Below are 21,316 nucleotides of genomic sequence, written 5' to 3' on the forward strand. Positions count from 1 at the left end.
CTTTCCTATGGGAAATGTTAAAGAATTTATGGAAACACAAATGGAAGAGTAAAGGATTTGAGAAAGGGGGAAAAAGTAATGGGTGAGACCGAGAGAGAAACAAGGTGAGCTAAGCAGAGGATGATGGGTAAGGAATTTTTAAGTGTGAAGGAAACAAGAGAGAGAAAGAGAATGATGAGGCCAGCAAAACAAAGAAGTATGGATGATCAAGGGGATACAGTAATAAAAAAATACAAAACGACAGTAGTGCAGAGAAAATAAGATGACTTGTGGGTCTTAGCTGGTTTAAGATGGCCTTAACTGGTTTAAACTAGTTTGCCAGGATGGTCTAGCTGGTCTCCTAGCTTGATCAACTGACAAGGGCCCATAACCACCTTAAACCCAGGCAAGAGACCAGCCAGACCAGGCTCAGAGACCAGGTAAGACTAGAGTTCGCTGTTTTTTCCAACAGGGTAACCATTAAAACTGCGAATAAGACTACCCTTCCGAAAAACATCTCAAACCAGCTTAAGATTGTTTGCTGGTTTCAGCTAGTCTCTCACTCTGAAACCAGGCAAGAGACCAGCCAGGGAGACCAGCTAAGACCAACCAACAAACTTTAGCTGTTTTTATTTTTAACAAGTTAAGCACTGAAAACAAGCAAATAAGACTACCTTGCAAAAGAAAAAAAACATCTTAAAGCAGCTTGACATTGTTTATTGGTCTTAGATAGTTTAAACTGTTTTCTTGGGCTGGCCAAGCTGGTCTCCCAGCCTGATCAGCTTAAAAGTACCCAAAACCACTTTAACCACAAAAGAAACCAAGTTGGGGGACCAGCTAAGACCAGCCAACTAATTTTAGTCCTCTGCTAAATAATAAATCTTGAATCATCTTAAGCTGGTTTGCTGGTCTAAGCTGATTTAAGTTGGTCTTAGCTGGTTTAAGCTAGTTTCTTGGGTTGTCCAAGCTGGTCTCCCAGCCTTATCAGCTTAAAAGTCCCCAAAACTACTCAAACTAGCTAACTGACAAGCTTGACCAGAATGGGAAACAGGCTAAGGCCAGCCAACTAATTCAAAAGGGCAAGCATGCATCAAAAACAAACAAATAAAACTACCCAGCTGAACATTTTTTAACCACCTTAAGATGGTTTGCTGGTCTTAGCTAGTTTAAGCTGTTTACTCAGGATGGCCAAACCCACTCTAAAGCCAGCAAACAGACCAGCCAGACCAGGATGGGAGACCTGCTAAGACCAGCCAACTAACTTTAGATACTTTTTCAACAGGGTAAGCATGCATTAAAAAATGAGAAAATAAGACATCTCAAACCAGCTTAAGATGGTTTGCTGGTCTTAGCTGAGTTAAGGTAGTTTCTCAGGCTGGCCAAGCTGGTCTCCAATCAGCTGAAAAGTGGCAAAACCCACATTAAAACCGGTATCAGACCAACCTGTCCTGAATGGGAGACTGGCTAAGACCAGCAAACTAGCTAAAAACAAGCAAAACGGAAACAAGAAGACAAGAATACACTGCTGAAAAAAAAAACTGCTGGTCTTAGCAGGTTTAAGATGGTCTCTAAGACCAACTAGCAAAACGTTTTTTCAACAAGGTAAGCATTGGAAATGAGAAAGTGACATGAAAGTAAATGTTAAACGAGGTGTTTTATAGGAAGGGCACATTAACTCCACATGTTAAAAAGCAATATATTACGTGTACAACAAACAGACGTTTATCCATCATGTCTTTTATTGGCATATTTGTGATATATTACTGCTGCACTTTCATACACCCCATAACCATTCAGTTATGACCATGCCAAAAGTTTCCCAGGATTCATTTCTTTCATATTTTATGGGCTGTGCTCTATAAAAAGAGCCTAAGTGGTACTGGTGCCACACATACAGAAAGCTTTTGGCTTTTCTTTCTCAGTGCCACTGCTCATAGCACTGTGTTCATATTGTGTAGAATGCTCCTAGCCATTTTTTCTTTATGAAATCCTGTAAAGCAAATGCCAGACAAGCCATTGACTTGGTTACTGATGAACACTGTCATTCTGTGCATACTGTGCAGCCTAAGAGCATTGTAGATATTAAGATAATGTGTCCAGCAAATTATCAGTGGTTATTAAGGAGATATTCTTATGAGAGGATACTTAGAGTGGAAATCATCAGCTTTAATGTGCACAATAAAGAGATATCATATTTGAAAAATCTCTTCGCCCACTAACCTGGTTGGTCCAGATGAGGGGGGCGCGGCTCGTTAAACCTCTGGCCCCGTCGCTTGTCTGGACGCTCTTTGGCTTTCTGCTTCAGACACTGAATCATAAAGTATTCCAGCTATATGAAGATTAAAAATACAAGAAAAAAATTTTTAAATACATTTTCATAACATTTAAAACACCCAAATCAAATATGGTAGAATAGAGATTTAAACATACATCCAAGAAGGAATCTATTTCAGGTTTGATTAGTTGACAAGTTATGCTTTGTCGACCACTAGATAGAGCGTTGCACTTGCGATGCAAAGGACCGGAGTACGAGTGCTGAAGAGAATGTGAGTCGACACGACACAAGAGTGTACAGACGTAGCAGACATTTAGATCAAAGGTTTAGGTCAAAATCCATTGATATTTATCACTTCGTGCTAATAGTTTTGAATGAATACATCACATCCGTTCGGTTGGTCGCATACGGTCTAGTTAAAATATTAGTTAAAATATTTCAACTCGGATCCGGAAATGTCATATATGTCTGTAAACGAGTTTAATGGAAAGGAGGAGGCGAGAACCGGCTTAACAATATAAATAATATTTTAATGAGAATCTTAAAAGACAAACACACACTTGACGGACATGTCCGTAAACTATCACCACGTCTGCCATCGGCCTTTATCCCTCTCTGAGGCTTAATTAGCCTGATAAGGGACCGGGTGTGTATAATCACGACCCAGCCCCGCCCTCCACCCTGCCACAATGTCATATCTGTCTGCCGCAGATAGTCAGAACTCAACGCAGCCCCCGCACGACTCAACGGCCCCCCGGTCTATCATCTGTCGTTTGCCTGATGCAGTGAATAGCCGGCTTTAGAGAAGCACCACAAAATGACGTGGTTGCTTTAGCTCACATTTGCTTTTGTGACACTATTTGTTAGGTTTAGGTTTAAGGTTTAAGGTAGGGATGAAGATTTTGTTTATTTTTTCCTCATTAAAATGTTTAATTCCTAAAGACTTGAATTGTAATTTTGCAATATATGTAGGAAATTATGAGCACTCACATTAAAATGATGACTCCAGTCATATCAGTAACCTTATAAAAGCTGTTTTATTCTACATGGAGCGGGTCCGCACATGGAGGCTGCCATGTTAGAATCACATGACCAGCTGAATACTACTCGCTTAATCTCAGTAACGTCCTGTTATTTGACACTTTCACTCATTGATTAAAGTAATCATGGCTGACTGTGAATATTACATTTCTACAATGGCATCTGAAACTGAAAACTATTGATTTTAAAATGCTGCATCCACACCACTAGGTGTCAGTGTAAGTCCAAGGTGACACAAAGACAAAAGTTACTGAACCTCATTTGTTTTTAATCTAACATTTGATTTTCTGACACTACTATATTAGATTTAGGTTAAAGGTTTTCTGTAATACTTGTAAGGAACTATTATTATTTAGCAAAAATGTTGCCTCAGATACGTAGTTTGCATGACATTAGACTTGAGATATAATAATAATAATTCTTTGCAATCAGATGGAATGTTTTATGTTTTGATGTTTATTTATCTTTCATTTCCACTTATGCATTTTAGTAATTGTTCTACTCTGTTCAAGTTTTATTCCTTGTAATCCTTGCCAATGCTTTGGCAAAACGGTACCTTTTGTCATGCCAATAAAACACATTTGAATTGAGAAATGAAGAGTGATAGAATTTGTGGCGTGTGATGGCTAATGCTGCTACTCACCACACTTCCAAAGTAACGGCCCACAAAAAAGTTGTTTAGAGAGGGCAGCTCCAGGTAAGTGGCCCCCAGGTCCCTGGACAGCTGCAACCCCTCACTATGCGGCACACAGCTGCTCCAGTCCGATGCACACAGAGGGCACGTGCATGGTGGGCCTTCATCTGCGGAGGATGACAGTGAATAATGCAATACAAACATGTACATGCACATAAATTAATGTGCTACTTTTATGAAGCACAGTGCAAATGGCATTAATAGGTCATGTGGCCAAATAAAGCAAACCATGCAAACATCCCAACTCGTAGTGACAGAGGGCACATAACATTCTGAGCCATGTCAACAGGCAGACATATGGAGCGATGGAATCCGAGTAGTTATTACATAATAATACACACCAGCTCAAGTTTATACCAGCATAAAATGAAACCCTAGCATGAAAGACTCCATTTGCTCTCTATTTAATCTCACATGCTGTCTAAGAGTAACAATTGAGATTTTAAAGAGATCTCGTTTGTGATTTAGTTTCCTACAAGGCGGCACTGACAATGAAAGAGCAAGGATAGCTGGCTAAAATTGTGTGCGCGCGCTGTGGCGAGTTTGACATGCCAATAATAGGGCGATTGCCCTGGGGAAGAAAAGAGCAAGGAAAGAGATTGTAGGAAGAGACAGCTAAATGGATAGAGAGATAGATGGCGTGAGAATGGAAGAAAAGAGAGGAAGAGGGCATGGTCAGCTTACTGGCAGAGTAAGGTATGAATCACTGCAGCCAATAAAGGCACAAGCCTGGAGAAATAGATAGAGACATATAGTGTGCATATGTGTGAGTTTGTTTTGTGTGTTTACACTCTCAGTCTTCCTTGAGTCCTTCTATGGCCAAGCAACAAGAAATACAGCACAAATCTCATGCCAAGAATGAATTAATGGTGTTTACTAATGTAAATAATTTAAACAAACACGTAACCCCAAGAATTAAACTTTGGCATGTAACCCAGCCTGTGCTCAAGCTCAAATTGCATGGCTTGTTGAGTAAAGGTTTAAGCGATCCGATGATTTTTGCCTGGAGGACCATAAAATAAAGCATGTTCTCATGGAAATTACATGACTGTGGCAACATTTTTGTAAAATTATATTAAGTGGTTCCATACATGTATTGCGGCAGTTCCGACGTGAAATGTCCACTTTGTGGTGCTAAAAGCAAGTCGAATGCTTTTAAGGCTAAAGGTGCTGTAAGCGATTTTTTTTAACGGAAAGGTGAGCAAAAAAAATTCAGACTCCCTGAAAAATGTTAATGAAATAAGTGTCGTGAGACATCTCACCGGTCTCTATGACAGCTCTCGACTCTGCAAATATCAAGCAAAAACGTGTCTGCGGGCCACGGTCTCTGATGCTTTCTGCCTGTCAATCATTTTTGCGCATTCTCAAAGTATTGTAGTTGCAGAGAATTATTGAGGCTAATGCCATTTCATGCCATGTTGCTCATAAAAGTTGTCAGTTGAGGGTGCTATTTTGCTGCTGTTGTTTTTGACAAAAGCTGCTGCTCAATGCCTCAATAAAGCTTGTTTGCGCTGCATCCGAATATCCATACTTCTCTACTATATAGTATGCCAAAAACAGTGTGACAATGGAGTAGTATGTCCGAATCCACTGTATTCATATAGCATTAAGCGAGAAATACCCAGATGACCTACTATTTATTCCTCACTATCTATTTATTTTTATAATACTATATTTTATTTGTAATTATTTAAATATAACTATTTATAATTATTTAATCATGATATATTAAATTATTGTTATTTGTGGGCTTTCACTGTAAATATTCATATATGCGATTCATTGCGATTCATTAGATTAATTATTCAGAATACCATGTAATTAATTTGATTAAAAATTGTAATCGATTGACAGCCCGAGTTAATATGTAACACCGTACAAGTCATGCACTAAATTAAAAGTGTTTGATGACAAAAGATAGCATTATGTGAATCATATGGCAAAAAGTAAGTGTTTATGAACTGATAATCTGCAGTTTTACTCATCATTTGTGTGAAAGTGAATAAAAGTCATTGTTTTTTGCAGCGCCTCTAGTGTAGCATTTAATCAAGAAAGTGCCACGATATGTTCATTGAGCCACTTAAAAATAATTTTGCAAGAATTTAGGTATAATCTAGTTTCAAATTATGGTTTTCAGAAGCAGAACTCTAGCGAAACCTCAGGTCTAACGCAAACCCATCAGTTCACTACTTTCCCCCATCATCCTTCAGGGATAAGTGATGTAGCTGGATGGAATCACATCTTGATAAATTATACATCTCAAAGGTCACTGTGAGCAGAGAGCGTCTGCTTTTACATCGAATCCATGGTCTAAGTACTTTGAGTCTATAAATGTTTACCCATGAGCATATTCAACAAACACTCACTGCAGGGACGTAGCAATCATTTCAAAAGTGAGGGGGACATAACGATTAGTGCAAGACGAACATAAATATATAAGATATGTTTTTAAGGCTCTCAATCGATTAAATATATTTTATTGAATTAATAACATGATTGGCTAGTGAATTTTAACTTTTGCATTTACACATTTAGACATTTGCTCTATGAAAGGCACAGCGTAAACATATTTTCCCTGTGAAAAAGTGTGGGGAACGAACTTTGGTTTTATTGAACGTGAGGGGGGCATGTCTCCGCATCCCCCGTGTATTTTACACCCATGGCTCACGGCACAACTGTGCAGCAGATCAAAAGAGCATAAAATCTCAGTTTGATCAGATTATTTTCTTTTTTTAAGTCAAAAGCTCCTCGGGTGCTGTTTTGCTTTTCAAGATCAGAAATGGTTCATCAGTTTTTTATACCATATAATTAGTCAACAGCTATGAGACTATGCTGGTGTTCCAAGTTTTATCTATTTCAATTGGGTGAATCTTTAAATTTGAGCCATTTGTTTTTTGTTTTATTTTTGTGTACTGTAATGACATTGAGTAATTAAGATTAAGTTATACATAATCCTTCTCATCTTTAATTCTTGATGGATTTCCATTTGTTTTGCTTACAGTCCTTATGCTGACATTCCACATGCAAACCATCAGCCAATTTTTAACTTGTTTGGTTAAACAGTTTCCATCATGTCCATTATCTCTGCACTGCAAAAAGTGGTGGATGATCATTTATTTTGCTTTAAAACTTCGTAATAGAGAACAATATCTCAAATTAACACTAAACATATCCATAATGTATCTCACCATTTAGCCTTGCCCCCACAGCGACCAGAATCACAGGCAAGCCCCAATGTCGAAGAAGAGGGCGAAGTCTTGGGGCATAACCATTTCGGACCTGCTGAAAGGCCAACTTGTCATTCACAGAGTACTTAATGACCACGATGTCGGCCTGCTCCAGAACGCTTCGCACGCTTGCCCAGTCGCTATCCAAAAGGTCCTGAGGGAAAAGAGAATACAAAAAAAAAAGGACAAAAAAAATGCAGGATGTTTAAGAGGTATAGTGGTGTCCAATATCTGATACCACTAGTAAAAATGCTTCTATTTTGCATAATTTTCTTATTTCATACTAAAATTTAAATGCTGATCTTTAGACAGGGCAAGTGTTTGTCTTTATATCGGACTGTAGTAAGGGGGCCACCTTGATTGTTTTACCATCCAACTGAAACTGGAGGGGCACATGGAAAATCCAGGGGTAAATGATCACCCTAGCCCCCTTTAGACCCAGCCTTGCTATAAATTATATTATCGTCATATCAATTTGATTGATTAAAAAATTTCATTGAAAAACATTTACATGAAGTCCCCCTTTTGGCATGAACTCCACAAGTTTGCAAAACCTGATGATCCATGTTATTTGAGAATGATTCAAAGAGCATCTTGTGTGTTTCGATAGAAGCAAGAAAATTTGACCTTTTGTACGACGTAGTTAACATGTCACAGATTTACTTACATTTGATTAGTTACCTACACTTTAAAAAAAAATGTGTGTGAGTTTACAGTAAATTCCTGGTTACAAGCATGACTTTCACAGTATATTTTACTGTAGTAGTTCTACAATGTATTAAAAGACAACTGTATACTTTGTCTTCATGGTGAACAGGTCCAAGAAATTAATGTAATGTAGCAGTGCTGTGTTGTAGAATCACAATGATCATCTGTATTTTATTTATTTACAGTGTTTGTTCATTGGCACCATCTTTGAGTTTTGTATGCTTATTGTTGATATCTTGCATGCCTGACTGACAGCTCATGATAAAAACTTATATAAATACCATATTATAGTCTAGCTTTGGCTATATGTTCATTCAACACATTGTTCATTCAAAATGATACTATTTCTTTCCTTTCAAATGCATCACATAGTGTAGACATTCTACATTATGGTCAGATGTAACGTCAACCACTAAATTGACAAATTTCCTCCATACATCGGTTAAAAATCGGTTAAACACAAATGCACTATATGGGAGAAAATTTATTGAAAATAAATAAGATAAGGTCCCATTCAAAGGGAACGCTAAATACCATAATGGTGACTAAACATGATTTCCCATAATGCAGTGTGATTTCTTTTTTCATAGTAATTTGATGTGTTGTGACAGAAAATTACCTAGTCTGCACTGATTTTGCAGTAAAAAAATTGAAAACTGTATTATAATGTAAGAAATTACTGTTAAATCTTGTAAAACCCTGGGAATGTTTACATTGTAGTGCAGAATCTTAAATATTCCTTTTCATTTTACATCATAACTTTCTTTGTTTTGCATGTTTTATGTCTAAAACTTTGTATATTTCCATGTTTAAATGACAACTAGAAAGAAAGAAAAATCCCAGAGTGTCAGTGTGGACTTTGCAGCTCCACTGTTTCTCAATAGCACAGCATCTGTTCCACCAATTAGCCCAAGAATATCACCTAAATACCTCATATTCCTCCAATCAGGCAGAAACAACTCACTTCCCGAAGCCTTTGGTAACACTTAACACTTATCCTGCTTTTTTATCCCATTATCCCTCTCTCACACTCACTCATTTAGTTCATTACTTACCCAACTAGGGCAATCTCGCACCATCACTCTAACATCCCCAAACACTCTTGACTGGTACTCCGTAAATGCTGGATTCAAAGGATGCCTTGATGGTGTCACAGAGTTTTGGTCCAGTTCTCGAGCTCCATGGCCCAGGTAACTCCACAGCAAGCCACCTTGGGTCTGCCCTGGGCCGGCATTCTCCTCCCCTGGCCCTACACCCCCCGGATACTCACTACCCAGAGCCACTATGTGGACAGACCTGCAGGACATTTATACAGTTACACAGTGGGCCCTTGAGACACAACAAGCATGACGCCTTTTAAATTAGAATGCAACTGTTTGTATTTATATAATCTCCCACCTCATAGCATTAACACAGAGTCCTCCATGTTTATCATGAAATAACTGCATCATGTTGTGTCATTGAATGCAGGACAGAGGCAAAGCTGAATCTGACATTCCAGAATAAAACACTAATTATGTGTATTATATGATTAATTATGATATGACATTAGAATAAAATATAACCTAATATACAAAAAGATATATACAGTATAAGCATATATGTGTGTGTGTGTGTGTGTGTGTGTGTGTATACTGTGTATATATATATATATATATATACACACACACGCACACACACACACACTGGCTGTTTGGAATAATGTACAGATTTTGCTGTATTGGAAGGAAATTGGTAATTTAATTCACCAAAGTGGCATTCAGGTACACATACTGGTGTAAAAAATAGCACCATCACTATGTGAAAAAAGTCATTTTTGATCAACTCTATACAGGCCCCATTTCCAGCAGCCATCACTCCAACATCTTATCCTTGAGTAATCAAGCTAAATTGCTAATTTGGTACTAGAAAATCACTTGCCATTATATCAAACACAGTTTACATTTACATTTATGCATTTGGCAGACGCTTTTATCCAAAGCGACTTACAGTGCAATTATTACAGGGACAATCCCCCTGGAACAACCTGGAGTTAAGTGCCTTGCTCAAGGACACAATGGTTGTGGCTGTGGGGTTAGAACCAGCGACCATCTGATTAACAGCCCTGTGCTTTAGCCACTACGCCACCACCACTCCACAGTTAAAGCTTTGGTTCGTTAAATGAAGCTTAACAATGTTTTTGTGTTTATTTTTGAGTTGTCACAGTATGCAATAGACTGGCATGTCTTCAGGTCGATATTTGGTCAAAAATGGCAAAAAAGAAACAGCTTTCTCTAGAAACTCGTCAGTCAATCATTGTTTTGAGGAATGAAGGCTATACAATGCTTGAAATTGCCAAAAAAAAACTAAAGATTGCATACAAAGGTGTACACTACCGTCTTCAAAGACAACACAACTGGCTCTAACAAGGACAGAAAGAGATGTGGAAGGCCAGATGTACACATAAACAAGAGGATAAGAACATCAGAGTCTCTATTTTGAGAAATAGATGCCTCACATGTGCTCAGCTGACAGCTTCATTGAATTCTACACGCTCAACACCAGTTTCATGTTCAACAGTAAAGAGAAGACTCAGGGGTGCAGGCCTTATGGGGAGAATTGCAAAGAAAAAGACACTTTTGAGACAGAAAAACAAAAAGAAAAGTTTAGAGTGGGCAAAGAAACACAGACATTGGATAACAGATAATTGGAAAAGGGTGTTATGGATCTTAATCCCATTGAGCTTTTGTGGGATCAGATAGACTGTAAGGTGCATGAGAAGTGTCCGGCAAGACGGCCACATCTATGGCAAGTGCTACAGGAAGTGTGGGGTGAAATATCACCCCAAACTGACAGCTAGAATGCCAAGGATCTGCAAAGCTGTCATTGCTGCAGGTGGAGGATTTTTTTGATGAGAACTCTTTGAAGTAGTTTAAGAAGTTATGAACTTTTTTTTTCTAATTGCAATAGTAATTTTTCACATTATTAATGTCCTGACTATACTTTGTGATCAGTTGAATGCCACTTTGGTGAATAAATGTACCAATTTCTTTCCATAAGAGCAAAATCTGTACATTATTCCAAACTTTTGGCCACCAGTGTGTGTGTGTGTGTGTGTGTGTGTGTGTGTGTGTGTGTGTATATATATATATATACACACACACACACACACACATATTATATACATATTATATACATGCATATGCCAATGCTCATGTGTGCATATTTGTCATTTTCTGTCTATATATTTTCAATATATTAAAAACAAGCCTTTAAATAGCCATAATAAAAAGATATAAATAATTATAATTGTTGTTTTATTATTATGCTTGCATTTTCATGCACTATTACAAAATATAAAAATGTATAAATTATTATATAAATTACCTATATTACATTTGTATAATATATTACATATTATTATTATTATTATTGCACATGCAGCCTATTTATGCATGCTCATATCAATGCACAATGACAGCTATAGTGCGTTGATATTTTTATCTCTGTTCTGTATCATAACGGTCCATTTTGCGCCATAGGGGCTGCAATCAACGTCAGAACTGGCAAAACAAAAATCATATGCATACTTACATGACAACAGCCCTCCGCTGGATCAAGGCTCGGGGAGCACGTTCTTCAGCGGCGGGCTTTTCACATCAGTCCTCCGACTGTATTTTTCCGCAGTGAAGGTCGGGCACGCTGTAATCCCTCAGCAGAATGAAAAAGCGGCTGAGTTTTGCCCTCTCGGGTGCCTCGTTCATTCATTAAACAATCGCTTTAGTGAGCGCGTCAGGTGCGCAATGATCCGCTGGGCTGCGCGGCTGTAAACACAGAGATCACGCAACAAAAGATCAAGTGGATCGACACTGCGCTACAGAGGAAACAAGTTCACTCCACCAAAAAACAGGGCTCCGGCGCTTCCCGGGACGCATGGCACAATACAGATCCTGAAAGCAGACGTCACTTGAGCATACCATCAAAACTCATGGGTCAATGAGATAAGAATATAGAGGAAAGTGGAGAGAATGTGGAGAAGAGAAAAAAAAACAGGCGAGCCTGAGTTGGTGCCTCCTGACTCAGCAAACCATTGTGAATACTTTGATTTCCACACCACACTCGCACAAGGCTGGCTGTGGTTTCTTTTCTGTTTGAACCAATAGCACTTTCAGTCATTAATCCGCGATAAAAGCGAGGCTTCGATATTCCACGGGCATACAATGTAGTCACATTGCGAGCTCCATTAGTTGCAACAGCAGCAAAATCAAGTAGACATGCTGCATCTTAAGGCAAGATCCTATATGGACACAACAGCATGACGCGTTTGGGACGTGTGTGACCCAACACAACTGTATGATGTGCTCAGCTTTCTATTTTGGGTTTTCGAGGCACTTATCCCTTATTAAAAGCTTGCAATGGTAACGAAATGCATTAATTTCCTAAAATCCCCTAATAAGTATTAATAAGACTATGTGCTGTATTTTTCCGGCAAGATGATATGCATTTGTTTCTTAGGAAAAAATAGAAGTGAAATGCATAGTAGAAAGGTGTGTTTGACTCATACAGAGTCAAATGGTGCGGTCAGTTTCTACTGTGGGCTTTCGAGGCACCTATCCCCTAATAAAAGCACGCAATTGCGTGTATTCCCTAATAGTTTTATGCATTTGTGCATTGTCTTAATAATGAGATTTCATTTCAGAGTGCATTAAGCTATGTTTATGAGAATAAAAAGGGGTGAAATGCATGTGTAGTACCAAGGTGTATGACTCAGTATCTTAAAGTCTCTTTAAGGCTGTGTTTTTGTGAAAAACATTGTTTATAAATAGAATATGGCCCTTTAACCTTATCAGAAATTATTAAAATCGTTTTTTGTAGTTTATCCTCATTACTACGGAAGCCCTGAACCACACTGTGAAAAAAAAATAACTTGGTGAAATGTATTTTTATTTGTGTTTTGTGCCTTCCTGAGCCTATTTTGTTTTCTCAAAATATATATTTTTTTATTATTTCCAATTTTTGTTCTTTTTCTCAAAATATTATTATTTTTTTAAATTCCAAAAACAATTTTCTCTCTCAAATTTTTTTTTTCATTTAGTTTTTTGCTTGCTAGCTAACACTTAGTCCTGAAGGACATTACTAACTACAAGACATTAGATATACAGTGCATTGACATATGAGCACAGGTTACTGTTACTACTGTATAATCGTGAAACATTTTTGTAAGGGTGATGATTTCTTAAACTGGGTTATTTCTTCAACCCAAACACTGAATTGAGCCTGTTGGGTCATTTTATTGGCTTATTTTCGCAGTGTTGGGTAATTTCTGTGTAACCCAGCCACTGGGTCAGTGGCTTGGTAATTTTCACTGACAGTTGAAACTATACACCCCTCCCCTTACCATGATAGGACCCAGCGGCGGTGTCAGAACAGCCCAGAGTTACCTGGCACAGGCTTTTAGGAAATTGGAGGATTGGAGTTATTCCCTACATTCCGACAGAGCAATACAGGCCTACACATATATTTTGTATTTTTTTAGTCTTAGTTTATTTACGTTTGTGGATTTAAATATAGATATTTTTTTATTCATTTCATACATGAATTGCTATCAACATCAAATTAAAGTTGAAAATGAGGAAGGCAATCAATCTCCAATACAAAATTTAATTAACAGGCAACAAAACATTACAAAGCCAACACATATCAGCAGACTAGCTGCCTTCAGGGCATGAGAACAAACACATGGGTATACTTAATTGGCAGCGACCAATGAGCTTTAATCATTGATCAATCATTCTATTAATCTCAAAGCAGAGGACATTCACATTTACATAATATAATATAAAGACAAAATACCACCCAAAAAAGTCAACAACATCATCATATATATGCAAAACACTTCAAAAGTTAATGGATATGAACTATTAACACATACACATTAAACACATTTGTTTAAAAAAAAACTGCATTTGAAGCATTAACCTCAATGATGATGTTTTTACATTTACATTTATGCATTTGGCAGACACTTTTATTCAAAGCAACTTACAGTGCACTTATTACAGGGACAATTCCCCCAGAACAACCTGGAGTTAAGTGCCTTGCTCAAGGACACAGTAGTGGTGGCCATGGGGATCGAACCAGCAACCTTCTGATTAACAGTTATGTGCTTTAGCCCACTACACCACCACTCCAGGAACCAGGTTCTCTTTTTAAAATACAAAGCGACAAGAAATATTTAAAAACTATATTGAATGTGTGATAATTAATTTTTATCCATTATTAGTTACATTCACATTTTCTTTCATTTAAACTTGCCTCAAGCATATCCCAGGACATTCACTTTAATACTTTCAGACTCATGCTTTTCATGTGTTGGTCAAAGCTCGACATGATGATTGCGTTGAGCGGTGTGTTGAAGCCCTGAAGCCTGTGACGAGAGTGATGTCAAACGGCTTTCATGTCAGTGGTGTACCGCTCATGTCCGGTGTAGACTAGGTGTTATAGACTTTGAATTAAGTGTAAATAAAACAAGTAAGTGACACATTTAAGATTAAGAATGCAGGATTTAGACAAAAGGAGATGTTTGCATCACACAATAGTCAGAAAAAGTTAATAACAATTGTATGTAATGCACATAATATGATATAGATACAAACATTGACTGAAATCCTTATTTCACCAAATAAATCCTCAAATTTTCTAGCGCTGAGAACCGCTCACTCCTGAAGATGATCGTAAAAGCCTGCACCAGGTAATTCAGCTGCTGGGCTATATGGGAGGGGTATATAGTTTCAGCTGTCAGTGAAAATGCCACTAACCCAAAAACTACCCAACACTGAGAAAATAACCCAATAAAATGACCCAACAGGCTCAACCTAGTGTTTGTGTTGAAGAAATAACCCAGTTATTTTTAGAGTGTGCCCCAAAATAAAGTTATTGTTTTTCTTTTAAAATTACTCATCATCATCCTTACAAAAAAGTTTCACGATTTTAGGTGCTCATATATCACTGCACTGCAGGCCCGGATTGGCTAATCGGGAGTACCGGGAGAATTCCTGGTGGGCCGGTCTGTTTTTTTGGCCGCAAGGGCCAGTGTTGTCATGGCACTGGTTTGAAATATGGATACTGTCCCTAGGCTGCCTGCTTTCACAGCAGCCCACTCTTTTTTATTTTTTATTTTACCTCAGCCCCATTATTTTTATTTATTATTTTTTCACAGCCCACTCGCAGTGTGCAGCCTGCAGGTTAATGACATATTTATCTTTTGACTCCCCCGACAGCGGCACCTTGCTTAAATAAAAACGTCACTTGTAAACTTCAGTCACTGGTGGTTGTGGTTGATGGAGGATATAGGCAGAAGGCGGCGCTGAAAAGGTTCAAATTTCAATTTCTTTAATGAATTAAACTTAATAAAAAGTATTTTTCCCTTTAATTCAGTGAATGTTGTTTAGAGGTATTTTTAAAAGATGATTTTGTCCTCTTTATTGTTATTAAGCATGTTTAATACAACCTTTTAAGTCAGGACTCAAGCTGAATAATCTGTTAACAGTGATTATTAACACCTGCTCAATGAAAAATGCCCTGAGATAATTAATGATACCAGATGATTCAGCACTACATTAATGACACTGACTTGACTTGATCAGAAAGCTTTGTAAAAAGGGGAGATTTGTGGTGAGAATTATGACAATTTGAAAAATTTTATTTTGTGTCAGAAGCAGAGCCAGGACCCAGTTGTAGGCCTATGCAAAAGATTGATGCTCTCACTGTGGAAGACACAGGTAAGCTGTTTGAATAAGCAAACATGATCCCATTAGTTACACTAGGCCTATAACAACTTTCTATGCCCAAGTGTTACTATTTACCCATTATGTTTTTTATCAAAAGATAGGCCTATATACAAAATGCCTAGAAAAATGCAATGAATTACAATGCTGTATAGAACAGTGCACTATTGCAGACTTATACTGAGGTTTTAATTACATTATTTTAATAGTCGTGAACTAAAGTGGGCCTAAGGCATGAAACTCCAGGGCTGAAAATGAGTTATACTCCGGCCCTGTTGTGTTGTATAAATATATATCCCTGTTGCGTTGTATAAAGGTCAATTTAGGGCTTTAGAATCTCCAAGATCAGTGGACAAATTATGAATAAAGTTTTCCTCCTGTGTAATAGCCTATTTTCTGTTAGAATGATGTTTAATATTAGGAAACAAACTCGATAATAAATAATATATGATAAAAACTAAAATAATGTGCTCCAATAAATAAATATGCTCATCAACATTTAAAAGGAGGGAGAGAACTTTTGTTTTTGACATCAACAACAAAAATAATGTCACATTTATATTTGACCGTGAACAGAACTACAGTATGAAAGTTAAAAGAAAACTTTTGTACTTTACTATATGGTGGGTTCCCACTTGATGTCCAGTGTGAAATCTGGGTCCCAAAGCAAAACCAGTTGAAACACTAGAAGCACTGCTCTAAAGAATTTCTCGTGTCTGGGAGCGACATTGCATCACACAGATCTGGACAATTATTGCATAATTGTAATGGCAACAGAAAGATATGTTCTTATTGAACAGATTTGCTTAGAAGGCATGTGAGTAATGTGAATCTGCAGTTTAAAACTTAAATATTTGCTTAGAAGACATATGTGAGTAATATGACTGAGCAGTTTAAAACGTAAATAGGCCAAAATAAATAATACAAATTGGTTAACAAAGGAGATTAGGGTGAGAGCGTGCAATGAGCAATTCAATCTTTCTCTCTCTTCTTCCTCCTCCTATTCTTCCTCCATCCAATGGATGATTTAAATAGTTCTAGTCTAACGTGGCAGTCACAAAATGCATGCTGCATAATGGCAGTCATGTTACAAGTGCACAGTAGGGCTGATATAAAAGAAATATATTATTGATATGTTTTTTTTTTATATATATATCTCCATAACCGATTACATTGTCAACCCCAGCTTTACTTCTCCTGGAAGCTTGGTAGAAAGACTTTGCAATGGCAAGATAGGAGCAAGGACCTCATGTTTAATAAAGAGCCAGGGAGGGGCTCTCTCAGGTGGAAAAGAGGGGAACTTCAGTGGGGAAACTCTGTAGTAGGTAGCTGAATTTTGGAATACAATACATTTTTATAACATTTACCTTCCCAGTCACAGATAAAGGTAGTGCAGCCCATCTGTCCACATTGCTCGAAATGTTTTTATTAAAGGGTCAAAATTAAAGAACTTAGAAAAGGAATTAATAATTCTGTGGATGCAAGGCATATATGTAGTGGGGTCGGAGACGAATGATAAAATATAATCTGCGTAAAGCAAAAGCTTATGCCATTCCTCCTGCCACCACCCCTGGAAAATCCTTTACTTTCTCATCATGGCTGCTATTGGTTCCAGGGCAAGACAGAACAATAATGTGGAAAGAGGGCATCCCTGCCGGGTGCCCCTATCCAGAGTAAAATAATCTGAAATTAATCAATTTGTTTGTACCACCACTACCAGGTGTCTATAAAGTAACGTAATCCATCCAATAAACGTACTTCCATTTCTAAAATCTTAAAAAGATAATCCCATTCTACCATATCAAACTTTCGATCATTTCCATTTCGGCATCAAGTGAGATGGCAGCGACTGGAGTCTGATCGTTCACCACTGACCACATGGTATTGATGAAACGCCTAATGTTATCAGGAAAGCTGCGGCCCCAAATAAACCCCACCTGATATATATGTATAAGAGATGTCATAACTTTACTTAATCAATTAGCCAAAATTTTTTACAATATTTTAGCATTCAGCTGGATCAGGGAAATTGGATGGTAACTTTTACACTCGCTTGCATCTTTGTCCTATTTAAGTATCAGACTGATCCGGGCTTGTGTCATGGTTGGCAGAAGCTTTCCATTCTTTAATGATTCCATATAAACTTCTAGCAAAGTGGTAGTATAAGATCTAAAATATTCAGTGGCAAAGCCATATACGTAGGCAAGGCCTTTATTACCTCGCCAAGCTCCTTCTTTAAAAGCAAAATGAATATCAATGAACGAGGTAAAAATTACACCAACAGCAGATTTCACTGAGAGAATTGTAGAAAAAGACACTCTCTTCTTTATATATATAGACAAAAGCTTCCCTGCTTTGTCCCCCGTCTCAAAGTATGACTGTCTTAACCTGATTAGCCAAAACTCCACCTTCCATGACAAAATAGTATTATGTCTGTATTTCAATCTGCGCTTCAGCTCTGCCTCTGCACTTTTAATATTCCTTTCCAACTCCACGAGTTCTCGTGCTTTGGAGTTTTTGATGAATGATGCATACTGTATGATCCGATCCCTTAAGAACCGTTTAAGTGCCTCCCAAGCTACGCACACTAAGGATACTGAGGACCAGTTGGTCTCCATATAAACATTGATTTAAGCCTTTCACATTAGTTGGAAATCAGGATTTTGCAACTGGGATACATTAAAGCACCGACTATATTATTTATTTTTCTCCGTGTGTGGCAACACCTCTAAACTAACCAGGGCGTGATCTGAGACTATAATGTTTCCAATTGAGCAATTCACAACAGATTGAATGAGGGACTTAGATATAAAAAAAATCTCAGATTTCTCAAGTCTGGTGCTTCTATACAATTTCTGTGAGAGAGAGAAAAACACACAAAAAATAATCTATAAAACAAACTCCAGCCAATAGGAGGCATAAGCACAAAGAATGTGCAGATTCTTCCACAAACTGTCCCGAAGGAGTATTATTCCATAAAACAAACGCCAGCCGCTAGGCGGAACCAACACAAAAAAAACAATACAGGGGTCAGTCTCACTGGGCTGCATCAAGAGCATCACACAATGATTTACATGTGGGCATGTAAATATTTTGCAGCCATCCTTATTCAGTTCTCAATTCTATATCAGTTCTCAATTTGGCTGGGAACATCAGTGCAAAAGTGACCTACTGCTGATATAAGAGTTCCTCACATTCCTTGAATTGATCACTTTTCTCTCTTGTTGAATTCGCAAAGTTTGGCAACAAGAAAATGCTGTGCTTCAAGCCGTCCTTTACTCCTCGCCTCACGTAACACAAGACCTTTATCGGATGATCTCAGAAATTTGGCAAGAATTGATCTAGGCCTGTCTCCCTCAGCAAATTACACTTGAGCTGGAACTCTGTTAGCTCACTCAATTTCCAGCTTATGGCATGTTATGTCGAGCAGACTTGGGAAGAGCTCGTCTAGGATTTTCATCATATCTCGGCCTTCTTCGTTCTCAGGAATTCCAACCATTCGGACGTTGTTTCGCCGGTTTATTCTCAAGGTCTTCCAACTTTTCTCAAACGCACTCCAAGTCCGCCTTGGTCACAACAGGTTAGCAGGTAATTCCCTCTCCGATGACTCAAGATAATCGATCCATTTCGCCTCAGTGAATTGCGTCTCCATGGCAGTGATCGATCGACGTATTTACAGCAAGATCCTCCAAGTCAGCAACAACCTTCGTCAGCATTGCCGTCATGTTCGACAGTTGATGCTGGATCTCTTCCGCTGCATTAGCCTGTTGTTCAGGGGCTTCATCTTGAGCATGTAAGTGTCTTTTAATGTCTCCAGAGCCCAAGGATTTTGAGTTATTTGACTTCATAGAACAGTTATGAAACCAAGTGTATCGAATCTCACCAGATTATAACACAACAAGTATTAAAAGTAGCAAAGTTACTTGCCATTCACACGTCCAAACATCGCATGGCACCACGCAACTCTCTCGTATATACTGCTATATAAAGTGAACCTGCTGCTATACATGTGTTCCAGGTGACATGCTCCCACTGCACTGCACTCCACTGAACAAACAGCACATCAGAGTCGTGCATAGACTGCTTTTATGTCATCTGTTCTTCAAAATATAATAAAGGGTGTTTCTTCAAGCATGTGTCTTTGTGTATGTAGTTCAGCCTACTGATGTCTGTCATTTTAATCCTGAATTCATCTTGTAATGCTATGACTTTATTCTCAAAATATTACCAATCTCATAGTGATATGACTTTATTCTCATCATTTTGACTTTATTCTCAAAATAATATTACTTTAATCTTGTAATTTTGAATTTATTCCCCAAATATTATGACTTTATTCTCGAAATTTAAGATTTTTATTTTATTTTATTTTACAAAGACACCTAAAAAATGTTACTTAGTGAATTTTTATTTTCACAGTGCGGTTCAGGGCTTCTGTACATTTAATAATAATAATAATAATACATTTTATTTATTTGGCGCCTTTCTGGACACTCAAGGTCGTTTCTCCCCTAAAGGAATTTAGAATTATTTTTTTGCCCAACATGCCTCTCATAAACCTTTCCGAGCTATACATGCAGTTTCTATTTTTAGGAAAGCATTGCTTTTATTTAGCCTTGTTTGCCAGAATATGACATCACACAATATCAGCAGCCTTCAGATCACCCCTTGAGATCACCAAAATAGCATAATCTCTCATGAGCTGCAGTGAATAAGAGCTTCCACCCTGCCTTAAATCTGTCAGTCATGCCATCTTGATCTCTGAAAGGATTATTTTAATTCTTCCATAACAGGTCTAATATAATTTACAATTCTAATGCAAGGAGGAGCTTTGAATCATCATACTGTTTACAGAATGATAACAGAACTCTAGGATATGTATCTATTGTGTAATGCAGGGCTGTTTTTATGTCATATCATTGATCCCTGTGGGATTAAAACTTTAAAATACAGGATTTGTAACTTCAGGAATTGTTATACATCCTTATTTGATGAAATCAAGCTATATTAGTCCTTTCCATTCAACTAAAAAAGGTAACAGTTGCTGTTATTTAAGAGTTAAAAGAATAGTTCACCCCAAAAATGAACACTTTGTAATTATTTACTCTCCCTCATGTCATTCCAAACCTCTATGCTGCTGTTTGTTCTGCAGAACACAGAGTTTCTTTTCCATTTGATGATAGTTAATAGTGACCATGTCTGTCAAGCTCCAAAAATGGCAAATAAGCCCTATTAAAGTAATATAAAAGTAGTCCATTTGACTTGTTCATCATATTTTACATCTACTGAAGCCATATGACTGCTTTCAATAAGGAACAGACCAAAGTTTAAGTTATTTTTCATGGTAAAACTTCCCCTCCACTGCAGCTCTTAAATCTCATTCTCCATTCCAAATATTTGCACGCAGGAGAACCAGTGGTGGTTTGAGAGACTTCAAACCTGGCGCATAGTGGTGCCATTTTTTTGTCTGAATATAGGCACCTTTAGGGAAGTTGAAAGTTTTCAGTGAATAACTGAAAATCACTTTCAGTGGAAACATTTGAAATGATTCAATACAATTGAATGTATGTCCCTCACACAAAGCTATCATATTAATTCAGAAGACTTGGATTATCCCACTTTTATG

At 37.7% G+C, this 21,316-nt stretch overlaps 1 protein-coding gene across 1 annotated transcript in view; it reads right to left on the reverse strand.

The window, feature by feature from the left end:
- The window catches only part of rhobtb3 (Rho related BTB domain containing 3), a 29,275-nt gene extending 17,160 nt beyond the window's left edge, over window positions 1-12,115 (reverse strand). Inside the window, exons 1-5 of the mRNA XM_052104580.1 lie at window positions 11,498-12,115; window positions 8,980-9,220; window positions 7,178-7,370; window positions 3,939-4,096; window positions 2,200-2,308 (exon numbers count right to left, since the gene is read on the reverse strand). Coding sequence (XP_051960540.1) covers window positions 2,200-2,308; window positions 3,939-4,096; window positions 7,178-7,370; window positions 8,980-9,220; window positions 11,498-11,499 — 703 coding nt within the window. The 5' untranslated portion in view covers window positions 11,500-12,115. The remainder of the gene's footprint in view (window positions 1-2,199; window positions 2,309-3,938; window positions 4,097-7,177; window positions 7,371-8,979; window positions 9,221-11,497) is intronic.
- Between the last annotated feature and the right edge of the window lie 9,201 nt (window positions 12,116-21,316).

Source organism: Xyrauchen texanus, chromosome 34 (assembly GCF_025860055.1).
Source record: "Xyrauchen texanus isolate HMW12.3.18 chromosome 34, RBS_HiC_50CHRs, whole genome shotgun sequence".
Taxonomy (NCBI): Eukaryota; Metazoa; Chordata; class Actinopteri; order Cypriniformes; family Catostomidae; genus Xyrauchen; species Xyrauchen texanus.